The 20,671-nt window shown below is 50.4% G+C and overlaps 1 protein-coding gene across 4 annotated transcripts in view; it reads right to left on the bottom strand.

The window, feature by feature from the left end:
• Positions 1-20,671, bottom strand: part of LOC148814438 (unconventional myosin-Ic-like) — a 68,728-nt gene that overhangs the window by 32,928 nt on the left and 15,129 nt on the right. Inside the window, exon 1 of one of the 4 annotated variants that reach the window (XM_088906706.1) lies at positions 606-1,094. The exons of the other annotated variants lie outside the window; for them this stretch is intronic. Within the exon in view, the coding sequence (XP_088762832.1) occupies positions 606-623 (18 nt within the window). The 5' untranslated portion in view covers positions 624-1,094. Of the gene's footprint in view, positions 1-605; positions 1,095-20,671 lie in introns of those variants that run through there. 4 annotated transcript variants of the gene reach the window in all.

Here is a 20,671-nt window from a genome sequence, read left to right as displayed (position 1 = left end):
AGTTAATGGGTAACTCCTAACTCTCAGGAATAGGTTCCTGAAGCTAACCACATGCCTGGGCGATTTTGGGACTGATTAGCTATTAGAAACAAGTCATGTGACCTAATTTAATGACCTCCACTTGTTTGCAAATTGTCCTTAAACAGCATGGCCCCACCCTACACAACTCTGTCTGTATGTTCTTTAACATCCCAAATAAGGGGAAAAAACTCCTTATCTGCTCCATCTCACGAGCCACATCTGTACAGCTGAGTCCTGCGAGGGAAGCCGACACACTCGGCCACCAGCCACCCCCGACTCTGCTTCCCCTGTAGATCCTGACCGACTCCCAGGACCCCACCAGGGCCCCGCTGACACACAGCGCCACTGCCAGGCCTTCGCCTGTTTGCAGGAGAGACGAACAGACCCTGCCCCGTTCCTCACGCCAGCGCCCTGCACCCGCCAGGCACAGAAACTCCTTTCCCCTCCTTCTACACAACAGCTGCGATTCCTCCGGTTGTCCCACTAAAATGACCCCCGGTCTCCCGCTGCAGAACGCTACACGACGCTGCCAGTAATCCAGATGCAGACACTTCGCCAGTGTTGTCCAGGCTGGAAAGGCTTACCATGGCTCTGTACTTCATTATGGGTCAGGTTCTGCTTCGCTGTGGAGGTTACTGAGGAGAGAAGCACCGTCCGCGCACCAGCCTTGCTCACGGTATTTGCTTTTAGATCACCATGTATGCGAGGGCTCGAGTTTCCCTCCCTTCACTCGGCGGCGTCTCTCCCTCTCTCTCTCCACAGCTCCGTCCCTGTCAGTCAGGGCTGGGCTTGGCCCACAGGAGCCGTCACAGCGACCCAGGGACGAAACTCTGTCCGCCTCCCCTCCTCTCCCAGGCCCGAGTTCAGGGTGCAGCCAAGAACCTCATGCACTTCTCCAAACACAAGAGGTGGACAAAGACATTTCTTCCATCTAAAAGCAGGAAACACAAACAGCCGCTCCACGAGTCCCCGCTAAGTGCAAACATCTGGATGAAAAGCTCCCTTGAAAAAAAGAAGGAAAGAAAGGAGCAAAAGGAGCAGCTCCTGGCCCCGGGAAGCCTGACTAATGAAGGAGAGAGAGAGGGGAGAGACAGAGGGCTGAGGAATACGAAAGGTCTGGAAAAAGTTGGTCCTCAGCCCGTGACTATTAAAAACAACCAGCATTGAAAAAGAAAATCATATGATCAGGGCCAAGTAGTCTCTCTCTCTCTTTTTCCATGAGTTTTGCAAGCTGAGGCACATTTGAAGTAAACTCCTGTCAGAGCAATGCGATTCAATCGTGATGAATGCCACCCCTCCCACTCCCTCTCCCTTCTCTCTCTCCAGGCCTCAGCTGCAGCTCAGAAGCCCCTGCGAGGAGGAGCAGCAGCAGCAGCTCACACCCTCGGAGGGGCAAGTCAGGCCTCTGCCCTCTCCAGCCCCACAAACAAACCAGCTTTTAAAACTCCTTTGGAGACTAATGGTCCATAGCCTGACTTCGCACAACAAATGGTTCCCTGGATGTTTAAACCAAGCGTTCATCAGTGCAACTTCACCGCACACAGGAGCGCCAGCACCCGCGCATCACTGCAGCTGTGATCACCTGCCTTCAGCTCTGCTGGGCTGGTCATGCTGTCTGGTTGTCAGACTCTGGGCTCCCAGAAAGAGTCTCTCCTCCCAGCTCTGCCAAGGCAGTTGCACCACAGGAGGACAAGAAGCGGTTTCAAACGCAGCCAACGCAAACTGCAGGAAGTGCAGCAGCAGCAGCAGCAGCAGCAGCAGCAGCAAGACGAGGCTGTGGGAGATCCCGAGATCGCCCTTGACCGAGCCTCATGCAGACTAATCTGGGAAGGAGCTCAACTCTTAGAGAGCCAAAGATGTCAGACCGAGGAAGCGAAGCGAGTGCTGGAGACCACACTGGATTAGTCGCAGCTCTCTCCCGAGACAAACCCTGCTGCCCCTGCACCCTGAGACCGATCAGTCACCTTTGGCTTCATGGAAGAATATCACCCTGCCTGCTGGATCCTACTGACAGTGTCGGCTTTCAATAAGTCACCACCATTTCATTTGCATTAAAATCTTTGAGGTTTTATAACATATTAAAAACAATATAATCAATCTGCAAAGCCTTATATACAGATATACAAATTGCTCTTTTGGAGTTAAAAACAATTCATTTCTTGCCTCAAAACTTTCATCTAGCTCCGCCTGTCCTTAAACCTGTACACCAGGGGTTGGCAAACGTTTTAGAGCAAGGGCCACTAAAAACTTTTACTAACCTCGAAGGGCCATCTGAGTGAAATCCTCTATCTAACCGATAAACTCAGCAAGTGGAATAGGCCGCGTTTCTCCGGGCACATCTCCTCTGCGACCGCTTGCACACACTGCGGAATAAACTCTTCGTCCATGAAGGGTTTGCCAGCTGCTGCTAGAAGCTGTGATACTCGATAACTAGCTCGAGTAGCCACACTTTCTTCGAATTTTCTCTTGAACAGGTTTTGCTGTGCCCCTGAAGCGACTTTTTCCAACTGTTCTAATTTTTTCCCTGGGTTTTCCGAAAACGTATCCTGATGTTTTGTCTCGTAACGCCTTTTAATGCTGTATTCTTTAATCGTGGCCATTGTTTCCCGACAGATAAAACACATTACCTTTTCTTTCCAAGGGACACAAAAGTACTCTTTTGACATTGAATTTTCAGCCCTCTGCATCAATCTTTCTTTTTTTCCCCCCCGACATGGCAGGAATAACTTGCAGTTAGCCTCTTGTTAGAACCGTTTGAAATCATGACCTGCTTTCAAACAAGACAGCGTACACGAGACGTCATTTGCCTGACTGAGCCAATCGCAGTAGGCAACAAACACCCAAATGAATTTGCGGTAGGAATCAGTTGTAGCACAGGCGTATGTAACCTAGGCGAAAGCCAACGTCTCATGGGCTAAAAGTAAAATTAGTAGTAGGTGTTGTTCTGCAATTGACCGGTAGTGCTGAGAGACAGCAGCAGAGCTAACAGGTAGAGGCCACTGGCGGAAGATGTTCAATCTCTGATGCAAAAAGTAACCCTCGAGATTCAAACAGTAGTGAGCTGCAGGCCACTCAAAAGTTCCGGGGGCTGGATTTGGCCCCACGGGCCATAGTTTGCCGACCCCTGCTGTACACGTACAGCAAGGTCACCACTACCTAGCTCCCCCTGCTGGCGACATATTGGCACTGCAGGTGAAAAGGCATTAAGATTCCATTAATAAAAGTTATATCTTTCAACTAACAAATATGGAAATTAGGTAAACAGAATCCTTGCTCTTGAAATATATTGAAAGAGTAATTTTTTTCAAAGCTTTGAAATAGAAACCATTCAACTACAGTCTAAGCGTTGCTCCCAGTCACACTTTAGAATTACACACTTGGGCGATTTCAATACGGCTAAGGTTTTACACTCCTTAAAAATCCTGCATTCTCTCTTTTTAATTACAGCAAATCTGCACACAAAGACAAGCACTTGGCTTTCAAATGCTCTCTGGGGAAGAGGACAGTGGTTACTGTGTGATCAGGCACCATGGGTGTGAGGACAGGTGCTTACCCGGGCTATCGGTCAACAAAACAATATATCAGGAAACAATATCACAATAATTGCTGCTTTCAAAAAAATGACTGAAAATGCTGTATGTTTTCTTACTTCTAAAGGCACAGAGCAGACTCTTCCCATGTTAAAAAAAAAGGAAAATGGGCAGAATTTGTCAATCAGTACTAGAAACTTAGCAGCAGAATCCCAAATATTGATAAAAGACATCCAAATCAGGAAGAGAAGAGTAATCCTAGGACAGCCAATCCCTTTGGCACGTGCAGACTCAAACAGAGCAGAGCAGGCAGACATCGCCTGGGGAGAGCCCCATCCCCTGGGCCCCAGTGCGAGGTGAGAGGTCAGGTGGCTCAGGGGTATCAAAGACACCCACACACCGAGAATCACTCAAGGTAATGTCAGACCATGCCGGTTGGGTGTAGGGGAATGCTAACAATGCTCGTTGGGCATGCATATGATTAAAAAAAGCAGCGATAGTTCTTAGACCCTATTTTTTCCACAGGAACAGCTGCTGAAGAGCCCAGCCCCACCCAGCTCCACAGTGGGAAGGAGGGGGGGGGAGGGGAGGGGCTGGGCTGCAGTCAGACAGCCCCCTGCTCTCTGGGCCAATATCAGCACAGAGCCGGCCTGCAGGAATGTGAGTAATGTTTTCCACAGCCCCCCCCGTCTCCTCCCTGGGAACAGAACCACAGCAGCCAGAGGGAGGCTGGGAAAATTGACCACACCGCTACCAGCTTCCAGCCTGATCCCAGCAGATTCACAGGACCTGGTTAGGGAACCCCAACATCCTGGGAGGGACACCCCTCAGCACGTGGCACTGGTTGATCAGTAGGTGGGGCTCTCCCCTCTGGGCCAGAATTTCAAAACCCAGTATGCTGAGGGGACACTGTGCTGTAGGAAAAGCCATCCTTTGGAAGAGATGTTAAACTGAGCTCCTGAAACTTGCTCATAACAATAGGACTGTGAAGTCCAATATCGTGCCCGAATGCCACTCTGGGCTGTACAGTCTGGCCTCCCTCCAGTTCCCCCTTCATTCAACTGTTGACAGTTTCTCCTGCTCACCTGCTGTGCATCACCCATGTGACTGAAGCAGATCGCCCTCCTGTACACACAGCGATCTGTGGTTCTATGGAATGAAAAGCCATTTCATACGGAATGAAGAAACTGTATATAAATGCAATAAAAGACTAGTGAAAAGAATGCCCAAGAAGAGAACAGAACACATGAGAGCTGGAAGGGAGAGACGGAGTCTTCAAGCCAGAGACAGGGGACTGACAAGCAGTACAGGAGAAAGACCTCCTGCGTCCACACGAGGGCCAGAAACCCTGTGCTGCACACCAGCCTCCCCACAGCACGCCGCAACACTCACAGTGGGCTCCCTCAAGCAGAAAGAGTACCTAAAAGAAAAAAAAGTCTACGTCTGGTTTAGGTTTTTTTATAATTTTGAAGGGAAAATTCTGAATCTTCCGAAGCAGAAGCTTTCCAATTTTGGCAACAGCGCTGGGAGGCCTTAGATACTCGAATTATTGCCTTCCTGTCCCAGCAGTCTCCTCTCTGCAGGCCGGCTGCAGACCGTAAGCGCTCCAGCCTTTCTGGAAATCCCCAATTAAACGACAGAAACTAGAAGTGCACTGAGGCAGAGGAAGGGCCCCAGGGCTTCTCGTGCGTGGGAAATTAGAAATGGATCTCTCTCTCTCTCTCTCTCGGAGAGACCAGCATGAAGCGCTTGTCCCTGGGGAGCCCACTAGAGCCCCCCCTCCGACATCGCAGAGAAGACAAGATAGACGAGGCTGACCGCTAAAGACCACAGGATGCACAACTCTCAACAACCATCAGAAATGGAAAAGCTGAATGTTCTGTAGCTGACATCTGTTCCACTTAAAAATAAAAAGAAAATTGCTGGAAGTTGAGCAAATAGTTGTGGAGTTTAGAGTCCAGGAGTGGTCCAGAGCAGTCCAACCCCTCCCCATACACACACCTCCTGGAAGTCACTGACAGACTCAGCCCAGTGTACTTCAGGCTCACCAGTGAAATACTGAGCAGACGACAGAACTAGAAATGAAGTTCACTGAGGATTCATACCAGGAGGCACATCTTTAAACAGAAGGCTATATTGGGTTCTGGAACAAGCTACCCAGACACGCAGCCATGCTTCAGGAAACAAACCGGTCTTTGCATCACTCGGGGACTGGAGAGGCCAGCCAGCGCGCTAGTCTTGATCGGAGCCCTTGTTCTCACACCGTCTCATTAAGAAGAAGACTAGCTAGAAAAGGAGCAGAGGGCAGATAAGAGAGCTCCCTTGAGTTCCTCCAATCTCACTCTCACTGCCCTTTTGCTCTCAGGCTGGTTTCCTCTTGAAGGGCACTTTCGCTGTGTCAGCATTTCTTTGCTCAGTTAATACGACTCCCTGGCAAACAAGGAGATCTTTTTAAACATACAGATGGATGTGCATTTCTGTTTTAACTGTAAAGCAACTGTTTCAACTGCTTGGATTTATTGTTTAGAAAAAGTCTGAATTATTGTTGTGCTCTTTGACCATTGGTTTGGTTGAAGACCTGTTCCACCTCTCCACCAAGCCCTGCAACACTAGAGAGCTCACAGGAAGAGAGCTGCCCAGGCCACTCTCCAGGCATCTGCGGCTCCAGCCCAGGTCAGTGGGTTTGGGCCAGTTAGCTAAACAAGGCCGCCCTCTGGGGGCGCTGAGCTCGCAGAGCGAGTGGTCAGTGGTCACAGCCTTCGCTGCAGGCCAGAGGGTCACAGAGGTGACCGTTGGTGAATTATAAAAGGAAAAAACTGGGCGAGTCCAAAACAAAAAAAAATAAAGCTCAAATGACAAAGAGCAGAAGAAAGAGAAACGGGAAATTAAGACGACAAGGCAGAGTCGCAGTCTCGCCCATGCTTCCCAAATCGCCACGTCTGCAGTGATGAGGCCGACAGATCCAGCCCGTCTATGACACCTCTGGGCTAGGCTGCGTTATTTCGAACTTTCTTTCACACCATCGGTTCAGCTCCCTCGTCCTCACAGCCAGCTCTGGAGCTCTTCCGTCAGAGGTGTCAGCTGCTAAGCTGTTATTAACCTCTGGCTAACCAGCTACACTGAGCCAGAAGTGTCTTTAAATCATCATCTCAGCACAATTCGCCACACTCTGGCCACAATCCTGGATTCTCTGGTGCACGCTGTACTTTAAGAGCTTTATAGAGTAACAAAGGCAGGCTTGAGGTACATCCGACTGGAATCGGACCATTACTAACATATTAAACAAAATGAGATGATCTGGTACTACTGTATACACTCACTGGACAAAATACCACAAACCCCAGTCCAGTGAACAGGCGCTGCCTGGCCGGCTTGAGGTGCAGGAGACCAACGTCCATCCCCTTCCCTGACCAGAACTCGGCCCAGAGCTCCATCCTGCTGACAACTGGAGGCATGAGTGGGATGTGCAGTTCAATCCCACAAACCACTGCACTCATCACTGCCTCACCTGTAGGCTGTTCTGCTGGAAGACAAGGGGGAGTGGGGCTGTGACCACACACTGCAGAACCCTGCTCCTGCTGCTCACACGGGCACACACCATAACTGATTAATTAATTAGGACTCCCAGTGTTTGGACAGTGAGCGCACCTTACTCCACAATGGCACATTCAGTTACTGCATGTTTAGGGCTCCCTGTAACCTAATACACCTCCCTGATTTATGTTTTCCTTGTTTACTCGGATTATTGTGTTCTGACAGCTGTAACCACGGTAAGCTGCCTTGAACAAAAGTCTTCATCCGGCACAATAAAACCGGCCTGAAGCCGCGCCGAAGCCAGGGAGGAACTGGTCGGCCCAGTGTGACACGCTGCGGCCTTCACCCGCAATCCCGTGATCTCTGGCCAGCTACACTGCCTGATCCCTGGCCTGTAATCGAGCTCGAGCCTGGGCCCTATTTATAACCACGCTGGCTGCAAGTGCGCAAGCCACCGGGAGGGGAGGGGCTGTGGGCGAAGGCTGTGCCAGTCAGGAGGCCCTGCTCCCGGCTGCAGGCTGCTCCGCTGGGAGGGCATGTCGCTGCCCTGGCCATGTGTGGACGTGGCCTCATTCGGTCTCACAAAGGGAAGAGATGAACTAAATATAGACACCCACAGAGCAGCTCACTTTGTCAACCATCTGCAGACAAGCGTGACAAACATCTCCCCCCCCCCCTTCCCACAGAAACCCCAAAGTTTCTGTGGTATCCTTCCTACATTCCATGCATTTCCTTCTCATCCGCTTTGGTTTCTGACTCGGTTCTGCTCGGCTCCTCCGATGGCCAGGCTGGACCAGAAGGCCTCGGGAGATCCAGCAGAACCATTTAACCCAGAAGAACAGAGAGATCTCATGCCTGGACATCTAAACAGGTGCTCCAGAGAAGCCATGGGCCTCAGGGAGTGAACCCCTTCGACCTGTGGATTCAGGGAGCAAGGAGACGGCCAAGGTGCGGCCAAAGTCCCGCAGTCTCCCTGCCTGCCTAGGGTCCAGTCCTGCCAAAGGGGCGTCTTAATTCAAGCTTTATTGTCCCCTAGGGGAAATTTGATTTACAGCACAGTCAGACACAACACAATGCCAAATACACATCGTCAAAAGGGAAGAGAATACAGAAGTGTTACAGGAGAAAAGAAACAAGAGACAAGGTAGTGACTCTGCATTGTTTAAGAGTGTAATAGCAGTGGGAATGAAAGATTTCCTGAGTCTCTTGGTTTTACACCTAAAGGCACAGAGGTGTCTCCCAGATGGGAGAAGTGTGAATTCGCAGTGGAGGGGGTGAGACACACACTCCCTGATGCTTTTGGCTTTCTTAGTCACCCTCTGTTTGTAAAGGATGCTTAAGTTGATTTGATTATTGCCAATTATTTTGCCATTTATATTCACTAATTTATCCAACCTATTACAATTACCGGTACTCATGTTGCCAAGCCAACAAGTGAAGCACCATGTTAAGACACTTTCAATGAGTGATTTGTAGAAAAGTGTAAGGATAGTTTTATCTACCTTAAAGCAGCTGAGTTTCCTAAGAAAGAAGAGTCTCTGTCGGCCTTTTTTATAGTGTCACTGCATTTGTCCCATTTTAGGTGACCAGTGGGTCTAGGCTGACAGGGCAGCTGCCTGAGGTGTTGGAATTACTGAAATACCCCCCAGAGAAAGTCACCCTCGACATCGCAAGACCAACCTGCTACACAGTGAGCCAGACTCACTCCGATCTGCTTCCCTAGAAATGCCCGGTGATAGGCTTTGAAACATCTCCCCCTGAGAATGATTAAACTAACTCAATGACAAGACTTATCTCGCCATCCTGGCAGAAGATAAGAAAGAACTGATTAGCTTTTATGAGCAACAAATTCCCAAGTCCGGGTTCAGACTATCACACCGCCACACTGCACTTTTTGTTCTTCAGGAGGGCCTGAACACCACTGAACACTTCGGCAGCATGTCACTCCATTTTGCCCATCTAGCTCGCACGCCCCCCCCCCTCCCCCCTGCCCCACCAGGGGACGCCATCCTGCGAGCTGGCTGCGCTGTGCACATGGCACCAAGGCTACCCGCTGCAGGAAAAAAAGTGCCCATTTCCCTGCGCTCCTAGGAGCCCTGGGCTGGCCTTTGCTTCCACAACAAAAGGCGCCCTGTGTGACAGCAGCACGAGAAAAACAGAAATATTTATCAGTTTATGAGAAGAAACAATTCTCGCTTTCTCCACAAGTATAAACCAGAGACGCAGTCAGCAGCCACGATTGGGCTCGCTGTTTAATGCAGCCCAGAGCACTGAGGCAGGAATCAGAATAATAGTTTGCTTGTTATATTAAAATCAGGGGACTCAACAAGCCTGCCGACATCAGTGCCGGGCAAGACTACAGGGCAGCGAGACAGCCGGATGCAGCCAGGAATGGCCTGAAAAGGGGATTCATTTCCGAATCATGCGATTCAGGCGTCATTAAAGGCAGGCGCTAGGTGCTGCACAGCATCTCTCCTCATGCATCAGAGTTTTTGTAATTTAAATATACATTAAAGTGAAATGATTTTGTTCATGTGAAAAGAGATCGGTTCTTTCATTTCTGCCACACTCATCAGTTCTTCCACTTGTCTCCATTCAAAGATGATTTAACTCAGAAACTAAGTCAATGGTTGAGACAACTGGAAACAAGACCAGAATGACTACTGCTCTAAAATCGGGGTAAACTCACAACAGACATTTATGTCTTAACAGCTTCTTGCTAATGTTATACCAGAGATGGTCAAGGAGAAATTTGGGACAACACAATGCAGGCGCCCTTGTTAAGATCCTGTGAACTGAGTCGGGACTTCTATCCAAACAAAAGCAGAATCCTTCAGCTGGCCTTGTCTGATTGGCTCAGTTTCCTGCCCCAGCGCTCCCACACTGAGGGTCTCTCTCCTGCTCGGCTGGTCCCGGGCTGTGGAGCGGAGGGAGACAGTGCCCAGAGCGGCTGTGATGTCAATGCTGAGGAATGCCAGCAATGTGGGCAGGAAACGCGTGATTGTGTCTGAGTGGGCCGCAGAGTGGTGCCACAGTGCTCCTTCCCCAACTCCCCTCTGCATTCTCCTTCAGATATTCTCTCTAAGCACTCATTTAACATCTGCGGAGCAATCCTGAGCACATCTACTGCACATCCATTTGCCTCCACTGAGCTGACGCAGTGACCCAAGACACACGACCAGATTTCTCTACCCATCCACAGCTGCCGCCTTCTCTGGCCCTGACGGTCTGTTGTGAAACTCTTCCCCCAGCCTGATTAGCACAGAAAGAAGCTGTTAAAACGTATGGCATGTACAAGAGCCAGCTCCTCTGAAACAAAGTCTGCAAGTCTGGACGTTGCAGGTAAAAGACCAGGCTAAATGGAACCAGGAATATTGAGGTTGGCCAGGGTGTGTCCAATGAGATTTGCAGTGCACGGAGGATGCCTGTGGCTGGTCACTTCAATTCAGTTTTATTTGTATAGCGATTTTTACAATGGACATTGTCACAAAGCAGCTTCACAGATTTCCAGGCCTGAAACCCAGGTGATTGCAGAGCACGGCTGTAGGAAGGGCTGTGTATCCCACTTCTTACACCAAACCTCCGTTTTTGCACCAGTCACATGTGTGACTTTGCAATGTGAAGCATGCAAATGGACAAGTGATGCACAGGTCTTTCTCAGAGCGCAAGGGTGAATAGAGGACTCTGAGGTGATAAAATAATGATCTAATTTATGAGGTACAAAAACTCCCTTCCACATAGAAAAAGAAATGTATCGCTTTAAATTAATGCAGACTATAAATATTCTGAGGCAATATGTGCTAGAAATATAGATTTTGAGTGCACCAGGTTTCTAGAGCCAGAACAACCCTGCATTGGAGAGGCAGCAGCACTAAACTGTATCACAGCCTGCAGGTAAGCAGAGCCTGGGGGAATCTAATCTCTGCAACACTCTGCAGGCTGGGAGCAGCCCACAGTACTCGTACACGATTCAATTACCACTTCACATTTCTGTGGATGGAGTGTGGTTTAACAATGTACCACACATTGGGGAGAGCTTGTAACTCGGAGCAAGTCGGTGTTCTGAATCCTGTCAGCTGTAAAAGTCAGCAAACTCTTGCAGTACATGCTCCTTACACACAGTATTAGGATTATCCACGCCCTCCCCTGATCTTCTTTATGAAAGAACAGGAGCTTCCTTTATTAAAGCAACAAAAAACAAGATCCCAAGTCTCACGCTCTTGGTCACTGGGGAAACAGACATACTAGCAAAAGGGGGCGATCAGAGAGCCGAGCAGACCAGTGCCTGAAGAAACAATTTCACCACAACAGAGGGTCCACAGGGCAACACAACACCACTGCAGGCACAGTCGTCAGGGCATGTGAGCCTCGCTCACGCCAAGCTGGAATGACATGGGAGGCCCGATGCTCAGACCAGCCTCCCGAGTTGCCATGTCAACAAGACACCTGCGTGAGAGAACACCGTCACACAGACGGGCAAAACGCAGCAAAAAGAAAATCATTCGCCAATGAGGCAAACGCAGAAACTACCCAGTGCCCACGTCACGAAGAAATCCAGTGTCTCGAGAGCCGATTACTACAGGTCTTGTGGAGTTCTGTAATGCTTGTATGGTACCAGAGAGAGAGACTGGCTGAATGGTCTCAAATAAACAAGGTCCACACGGGCACTGCTTGTGCCTCTCCCATCTTCCAGAGTAACCACTTCAACACCAGGCCCGAGTGTGAAGCAGTCGCAGGCCCTGTCCAGGCTCTGCAGAGAGCACTGCGGCTGGGAGCTCCACGCAGACCCAGCAACACCGCAGCCTCACACAGCCTGCTCTGCCAAAGCATGCAGGCAGCCGGGAGAGGAGAGCGTCTCAGCCCTACAACTTAATAATATACCGTATAGCAACAGAGTAAAATCTGTGGAATAAAGCTACTTCAACGCTTTATACCAGAAACACAAAAAACACCCGTTTCCAGAGAGCAGCTGCGACTTTACTTGGACATCTGCTGATCCTGTCAGAATCAGCCAAAAATATTTTGTTGGGTTTTTCTCTGGATAATGTCATTATTCAGGGTATATAATTGGGTGCATTTAGGATCAAGATCTCTCTGAAGTTGTGGCTGGCCCTCCTCTGTGCGATTCTATCTATCCAGTCCTGTTCGAGTTGGAGAAGAGCATCACTAGGCAACGTGCAGGGAAGGCAAGTGTGATGCTATTAGCCAGCTGTGGCCAGGAACCCACAATCCTGCTTACTACACAACAGCGCCCCCTGTGAGGTCACAGAGGTGTTGGTGGGAGCTGCACCACTCCTCCAGGTGGTCCTCACCGGGCTGTTGGCACCGCAGGACTCGCAGGGTGACAGGAACTCAGGCAAAGCCAAGTCCTTCTCTACACCACCCCAGTACAGGGCTGGAGCAGAAGCACAGCTCACTAAAAAAGTACTAATGATGCCAAAACAGAAGACTATAATAAAAATCTACAATCCAAAATGCATCAAACAGAAAATGTCACTGAGGGACAATCCTACACAACACAGATTCCCCATCATGTCTGGTGCTTTGGATTTGAGAATTCCTTTCACAGGTTTTACTCGGCTGGAATCATTCATTAGCAGAGGAAATACAAATAAGAGGACAAAAGAATGTGAGGCAGAGCCCAACTGGACATCTGCATCTGCGCACGAGGCAGTAACCCGCGAGCAGGGAGAGCACCGTCGTGGGCACTCGACAGGGAAGACAATCCAACACACCTGCGCGCGGGAGAGGGACAGGTTTGACCTTGTGCTCAGGTTTGCTAATTAGTTAAACAGCTGAAGCTATAACGGCAGGGCAGGTAACGACTGCGACGGAACAAGTGCCTCTGGCACACGCATAGCTCTGCAGAGCCAGCAGGCTGGGAGAGACAGCCAAGCCAGTATGGAGGTGACCTGGGCCAGCCTCCCCTCCCCCACTCCTGTGTTCTGACTCGGGTCCCAGCTACCCAGCCCCACCCCATGCAGGGCAAAGGTCAGGGCCTTTCAACAAGATGGTGCTCTGATCAGTTCATCTGTAAAGGGTTTGGGGGGGTTTTAGTTAACCTTTCAACTAGTACCAGAATGACAACCATTTAGCATACCCTCAGAGAGTTGTTTGGTCAAAATAAGTTTTTAATTTTCCAAAAGGCAACAAACACAATAAGGATAATAAGCAGAGGTTCACGCACCAAAAAAACAAAAAGAGGAGAAATTAAAGCTGGTTTCTGACATAAGAAAGGGCATCTCAGCTCACGTCACGTGACTCAGCCATCCCACAAGCACAGCTGCAGGGACAGAACCTCACCACGGGTGTGGTTCTGACCAGAACCTGGTGACTGCAAGCTTCCTTAGAGATCCAAATGATAGGCTACATAAGTAAACTGCCTCCTAGAATGAGAGACTGAAGTGCTAAAAATAAAACCCCAGCTAGTTTTTTCCCCAGTAGGAAAAACCTCACAGCGAGGCGACTCATCGCACTGTTTGCTTGGGAAGTCAGGGAAGAAGACTTGCAGCCTCCATGGTGTCGGTGAAGGGCATGAACTCGCGCTCCTCGAGGTCAAAGGACACGAGGAGGAGACAACGCCATCACTTCTGCACGAGCAGCAAGGAACATGAGAAACGGCGGATTTTAGCTCCGATACGACGTCTTCTACAGAAGACGACAGGACCAGACGGTTTCCATTTTACACAATCCTGTAAAATTGTCATCCCTGGCCGGGATACAATGAAAAACAGGATATTCTCCTCACCGCCTACCCCTATCTGAGCTGCCAGCTCTGCAGAAACAGCCCTGTTAACACAGAGATTCCCTTTTAAGGCAAGGTCAGCCTAATCTAAACACCGCGCCGCAGCAAGAGGCTGCTCTCCGCACTGGGGCGCAGAAGGCAGAGTCTGCCCTGGAACCTTGGCCTCTCTCATCAGGGATGTGGTGCTCTCAGATTGCTGTGTTTTTATCAAGCTTTCCCCTCCCCCAATCAGAATGTATTTAAACTTCCAGGAAGACTGTGCCAAGTCGTACGCTTGCTTTGATTTGCATAGAGAGCTGTGGTCAATTACAGCCACCGCGAGCCACTGACGTCTCGCATTCATCCGTTGCCAACGCCAAGAGCGATCCCTCGGCCGGGAGGCACTGACATCGGCGACCGGCCCCTCTCTCATCGTTCCTCTCCGCAGGTTCTCCGTAGAATGAGGAGGCTAAGAACTCTAGCTTCACTGCTGTGCTCCCTCCTAGGCAACACCCTGCACCCTCTCCCACGCAGAACAAGTGGGGATCCTTCGACTGCCCCTGTGCTGTTCACACACCCAGCCTGCAGGTGCTCCAGCACGGTTCAGGCCAGCTTATCTCATCCCCAAACCATTTTGTTTGGCTCAATCTGTTTGCACAAGAGGACATGACATCCCAACATTCCTTTTATGTTCTCTAGCTTAATCACAGATGAAGGTGTGTGTGGGCTCTTGATGGGATTTAGGCTTTAGTCATTCTTCATATCCTGCTTAAAGACTTTGAGCTCGCTGCACCGTCAGCATGTACACACCTACACTCGCACACGCCAGGCTTTGCCAAAGAGGAATTTCTGCAGCAGGACCCTGCCTGTCTGAGAGAAGGCGGCTGGATTGAGTCACGGTTGTACCAGCATATCATCCTCTCACACCTTCTCAGGAATTCACCCCCGCCACCCGCCAGACAGGACACACTCACCCCCGCTGTCCTCTCATCCAAAAAACACACACAACTCAGCTCACGATAAGAAACAGGTAACGATGACTAGGAAAAGCAAAAGGCCTTTTATGGCAATGTTCTGAGCTTACCGCATACGCAAATTTCTTTAATGCACAAAAAAAGGCTCAGAACATCATCCACTCAAACAAAACGCTCCGGTTCTGCCACTATTGAGGATGCCGAGGTTCAGTGTTTAAAGTCATGGATGAGCTGGAGCGGGAATGCACCGTTGATCGTAAAACGGATTTCATCAAATTTTTTTGCAGGTGAGAGAGCAGATTTGATCACAGCTGGAAGTGCTGCTTCACATGTGGAAACATGCAGCAGTTTTGATGGCTATGATAACAGTATTGTCTGTGCGGGACAAGCATTTCTCAGTGTTAATCTCCTCTCCTGCACATTTAACACTGGGATCTACAGCCCAGTAAGTCTCTGGACTCTCAGGTTCCAGTCGGCAGCCTACCAGTGCACTCAGATTCATAAGACTCATGAATGACAGCAGTGCCGACATTCAAACACAACAGAATTGTACCCCGTCACTAAACTGAACAGCTCAGTTGAACCATGGAGCTGGGAACTGAGTCAAAGTCAATGGCGCTTATGAACATAAGGACAGCCAACTGCACCCCTACAGATTCGGAGATGACTTTTCATTAATCCACAGTATAAAAAAAAATAACACTCTTCAGGAAACAATCAGATAAGAAGGCCCTGGTCTCAACTCCACCCAGGTCAGCGAGGGCTTCATTTCAAGCTGGAAGAGGTCTTTACATCCTTGTTCCTGGCAATGAGAGTGTCTGGGGCTGTACTGAGTGAACATGCAGGTAGCAGTTCCCAGTTCACACAGTCCTTTCCTGCACAAACAGGACATAGGGGCTTGGCTGACTTCATCAGCAACATGAGGAGAGATGAGGAAGATGTCCACCTGGCCTACATGTCGATCTCAGGATCTGCTGCCCATCCCCTGGCTGCACCTGTGGGCACATCTCGGGGGGGGGGGGCACACTCATCCAGGCATCATGCACCCCTTGATGGGAACTTTCTTCTCGGCCTTTCCCGCCTGGCAAATAACACACCCAGGGAACAGATTCGGGAGCCTGCTGCACAACACTCTGAGCTTTTCAGGTTTTCACAGCTGCAGCCTCCTCTCCACACTGTACAAATGGTGCTAGAGATGCTGGCCTTTTCCAGCAGCCGTACCCTGACTGAACCCTGCAACAATGCAAGATCACACATGCAGGATCCTGGAGAGCGCGACCCCACAAAGGGATCGCCGGTGCAGTCCTGCTGACCGACAGGCCCTGGGTGTGCGGCTCATCCTGTGGTGGGCACCACCGACAGTCCTCTCAGGACTGGTAGGATTTTCCTTTGTTTCCACTCGCGCTGCTCCAGGACATGCAGTTTTCACAGGACAGCCGTCTAGAACAGCTGACTAACGTTATGAAGAACCCGGATCTACGCGATGTAGGTTCCACATCTGTGGACACAAGCTTACTTAGAAGGAGGTAACAGGCTTGAAATATTCCTTCTGTCATGTTGGTTTATAACTAAGGCCTGTATTCCCTAAGCCAGGAGTGGGCCACAGTGCTATGCAGTAGAAGTGTGACTTGTCAGCCCTCAAAAAACTCTGGCATAGAGGGGCCATGAGGTGTGTGATCGCCAGGGCCTTTACCACTAATCGCCCTGTTAAATTACTTAGCAGAGAAAGCCAGCTGGGCGGCTTTCCTTAGCACAGGGTGTAATTAAGACCGAGACCCACAAAGAGGAGGCTCATCAAATATTAAGCAAGACAGCCGGGTAACATGGCTCAGCTATTGTCAGCACCAAAACGGTTACAAAGGTGTGAGAGTGCAGTGGGTCGCCACTGCCCCCCGCACTCCTCCTCCGCGGCCCTCTGGCCTCGCTCCGCCGGGCCGAGACACCCCCCCCCCCCCGACACCAAGAGGGCCAGAGCCACAGCAGCACGGGGTCTCACCAAGACCCCGCACCAGGAGAGCTCGGAGCTTGGAGAGAGCTGCCCTGGCACAGCGAACACAGCTCAGGCCTTTGCAACGCCAAGAGCCCTGGATCGCCGCTCTATCCGCAGAGCTCCGAGCGGACAATGAAGAACTCCCTTCCCACAGGGAGGCAGGGAGGGAGGAAACGGGAATTCCAATCTGCTGCAGGGACGACAACGTGACTCCTGGTTCACAGCGCTCTGAGCCATTTCAGGATGCACTGCCTGCGCATGTGCTATCCTATGTATAGGAGTTGACACCTGATGCGCTAGAAGACACCTTCTTTTCCATACTTTTCCCAGGAAAGACGGATCGACTAAAGGGGTGATAAATATACAGTACACACTGTGCGTTTCCTGTTCTTCCACTTCTCGCTGTACACGAGCCCGAGGTTCAAGGACTGAAATCTAGCAGAGCAGCCCGATCAGACAGGACTGGAAGGACAGAGGGGAGTTGGGGGGAGGGACACTTGTCAGCGTGAAGCCAGAGGACAACCCGGCTCTCTGATCCGAAAGGAACACACACACACCGGCATCTCCGCAGCAGAACAGTGGGAAATGGGCTGTATTTGACAGGGACCTGGTGGGCGGGCAGGGGTGCTTTGACTAAGGAGCCAGAAAGATGCCGAGTCACCCCGATAATGAGCAGCCCGTGAGAACCAGCAGCTGGCTGCTACAGAGATGTTCGACAGATTTTAAATGTAAACTTAACCTTCTGCAAAACGCGTCTTCTGGGCTGGAGCCATTTAGCATAAACACTGTCCTTCTGAGAATATAAGAGTTTCCTCCAAACAGGATTCACAGCAACGTTTGGCAAATGACAAGGTCAATGGCCCCTGGTCAGTTGTTTATCATGCTGTTTGGCCGACTTGAGAGACTGCTGTGAAACCGGTGCCCCATGAAGTAATGGAGTTTGATAAACGTACAACTATCAACAGGGAACAGGTTGTAATTGAGGAGGAGATCTGAAAGCCAGCGGATGTCCTGGATGCTGTGTCGTCTGTGGACCGTGGTCATTTTGTGTCCCTTGATGCTAGTGCTTTCCTCTACAGCCATGTTCTACAGAGCTAACAGGACTGTCCTGGTCGCCACCCCACCACATGGGCAGCTAGCCCGTTCCAGCTCCTTTACAGTCTCTCTCCACCCTCTCCTCTCAGGATCGCTTCCAGACCGTCAGGAAAATCTCCCGCCCCATGGCAAAGGCTTGCAGATGCATTTTTTCAGGACAAAAGTAGGATCCCGTCAGGACACGGTGACAATCGCACCACAGAGTGAACGACTGGGACCTCCTTCAAAAGTTCAGGCGACCAGGAACAGGGGGGCAGGTCAGAACAGGTTTGCACTGGATGGCTTGCATTTGCCAGTACAGGAGGGGACTCATGCCACCCTGATGCTCTCAGGAGTTTAAAGACCCTTTAGCAAGGCAGGGATGACAACAGCTTCCTAACAGGACCCAACTGTCTCTTAGGATCATTGCTTGTGCCTTCCCCAGGAGGTTAGTGGTACTGGGCAGGGACACCCTCAAGGTGGCGTTCTCAGCATAGTGCTGACCTGCCAAGGCATAACTCGAACTTGCTCAACAAAGCACAGTTAACGGCCTCCAGCTGAATCATTAGACAAGCAGCTGGTCCCGAGAGTGTCTGTCTGCAGCTTTTTAAGGTTACACAACTGGCAGTTCTCACCGTCTTGTCAAAGAACACCAGATAATCTCACACAGGCCCAGGCCTTTGCATTCCTGCTGTAGCGGTCATCCTGTGATGTGCACAGCAATCCTTGGAATGACTGAGATCAGAGGTAATACAGCCATAGGGACTACTGGGAGGGCCCTGGATCACACAAGGCAAAAATGGGAGGTTTTGGTTTCTCATTTATACAAGGTAATGTGATCTAATGCTTTTCTTCCCACCCAGCATACTCTAGCACTGTCCAAACTCTGGCAACAAATCAATACTGACCACAGCCCCCTCCGGCCCCAGGCACTGCTGGTCCCGACTCCTGGCCAGGCTACCACAGAGCACGTAGTTTCACAAGGAGGGTCTCCCCCATCACCGGGACCACGCCCACACGGGGAACCAGCAGTATCCTGCCTTTCACCGGATGTGTCACCACGCAGACATGTCACCAGATCAGTGCGCATCCTCTTCGTTGACTAGAATACTCCATTAGCGGATATTTAATTAGGGAATGTCAGGAAGAAACTCAACTTCAGCAGTGAAACGCAAAAAAACCCTGTGTGTGTGTGTCTGAGCAGCATGACCCAGAAGGGTGTGTGCTGAACAGTTTCTCCCTGACTATTCATCTCCCAGACATGCTGCTTGTGGTCTCTAGAAACATGGCAGTCCGGGAGGCGGAAGGAGCCAGCTGCGATGTGTCAGGAGGCCCTGCGCTTTGTCCACTCGTGACATGACACTCAAGTCTGACGTATTTTATTGTTCCCAAACCTGGTAAAATATATCAGGCCAGGAGCCAACCATTCTGTCTCCCCTCCAGAACATTCTTTGAAATCCAGGGGCTACAGGATAGGAATATCAACACTGTTAATCTGTCACAGAAAGAGATTTTCACCCTGGTTAGGGGTTACTAATAAACTTCTTTCAGCATGTAGAAGGTCTCTGATTTATTCCCAAAGCAATGGAGAATGTCCAACATTCCCTTTCTTTAAGTTGATGAATTTTCTGAATTCAGCACAGTTCACTTTGCTCAAAGTAAAACCACAAATTCTACTGAAGGGGTCCCTATAAGACTCCTGATGGCACTCCTGTTGGCTGCCACACTAGATTCGGTTTGCCTCGGTCTCCTGCGCACAGGAGCCAGACCAGCCTCTGCAGGCCTCGGTCCAGCTGTTGACTGGTTGTCGTGGAAACGTGGAGGCCTGCGATGAGACTCGGCCGCCCCCGTCGATGGCAGATGTCACCTGACTCTGGAGCTCAGCATGACAGCGCCACACAATGTGTGGTTAATCACGCGCCACATGCGCTGCAGCCTGCGGAAACTCAAGAGACCAGAATAGCAATCACGCACAACTCTCGCCCCCACCACGCCCACACGCCGGAGAAAAAGAGCAAGCTGGGACTCCGAAACCAACCTGGTCAACTTCAGGCACTCAAACTGAAATTGTTCAATTTAGCTGGCGGTCTGATCCAAAATTCCTAAGATCTGTACCCATTTATACCGGCAAGCATTTGAGTACCAATTGAATTCGACAATCTGAGTGAAGCATCTTGCTCAAGGGAACAACAGCAGTGTCCCACATGGGATTCGGACCTACAACCTTCCAGTTACAGATGCTCCCAGCCTCTCCTGTGCTCTGCTGCCCAAAACTGGACTGAGGGGATGTTCAGCCATCTTAGCATTGTCATTCATTCAGGCACCGATGTTCAATCATAGCTGAGAGCTGACTGTAAAGCCTTCTGACACCGCTGTACACTCCAGCACAAGGATACACTGGTATCGCTAAGAACACAGAGGCCAACGCTAAAAAAAAAAGGTTCCTCTGTCATTTTGGAGGCTCTCAGCAGTACATCTATGGACTAACTGTGACAACGCTGGGGCTGTCCGGGCTCTGTGGGGCTAATCCTCCCGGAGCAGCCAGGGAACTGGCCCCGAACACCACTGAGCTGCAACTTCTCTCCCAGACCAGGGAAAGACTGAACAGGCGTTTCCTGGCCACACTGCAGAACCCTCCCTTCCTGAACAGCAGGCAGAGCAATGCCACAGCCAGCAGGCACAGCAGTGCAGCTGTGTGTTTATCTGTGTGTGTGTGCATGCAGATGACCTGGCCTAAATGCCTTCACGTGAGCTTGAGACAGCTTGTTTGCCTTTTTGTTGTGCAAGACAGGACTAATCTGGAAACAAATTACAAACGCAAAAA

Source organism: Atractosteus spatula, chromosome 27, assembly GCF_055471065.1.
Source record: "Atractosteus spatula isolate fAtrSpa1 chromosome 27, fAtrSpa1.hap1, whole genome shotgun sequence".
NCBI classification, from domain to species: domain Eukaryota; kingdom Metazoa; phylum Chordata; class Actinopteri; order Semionotiformes; family Lepisosteidae; genus Atractosteus; species Atractosteus spatula.
This window is presented reverse-complemented; position numbering and strand designations above follow the sequence as displayed.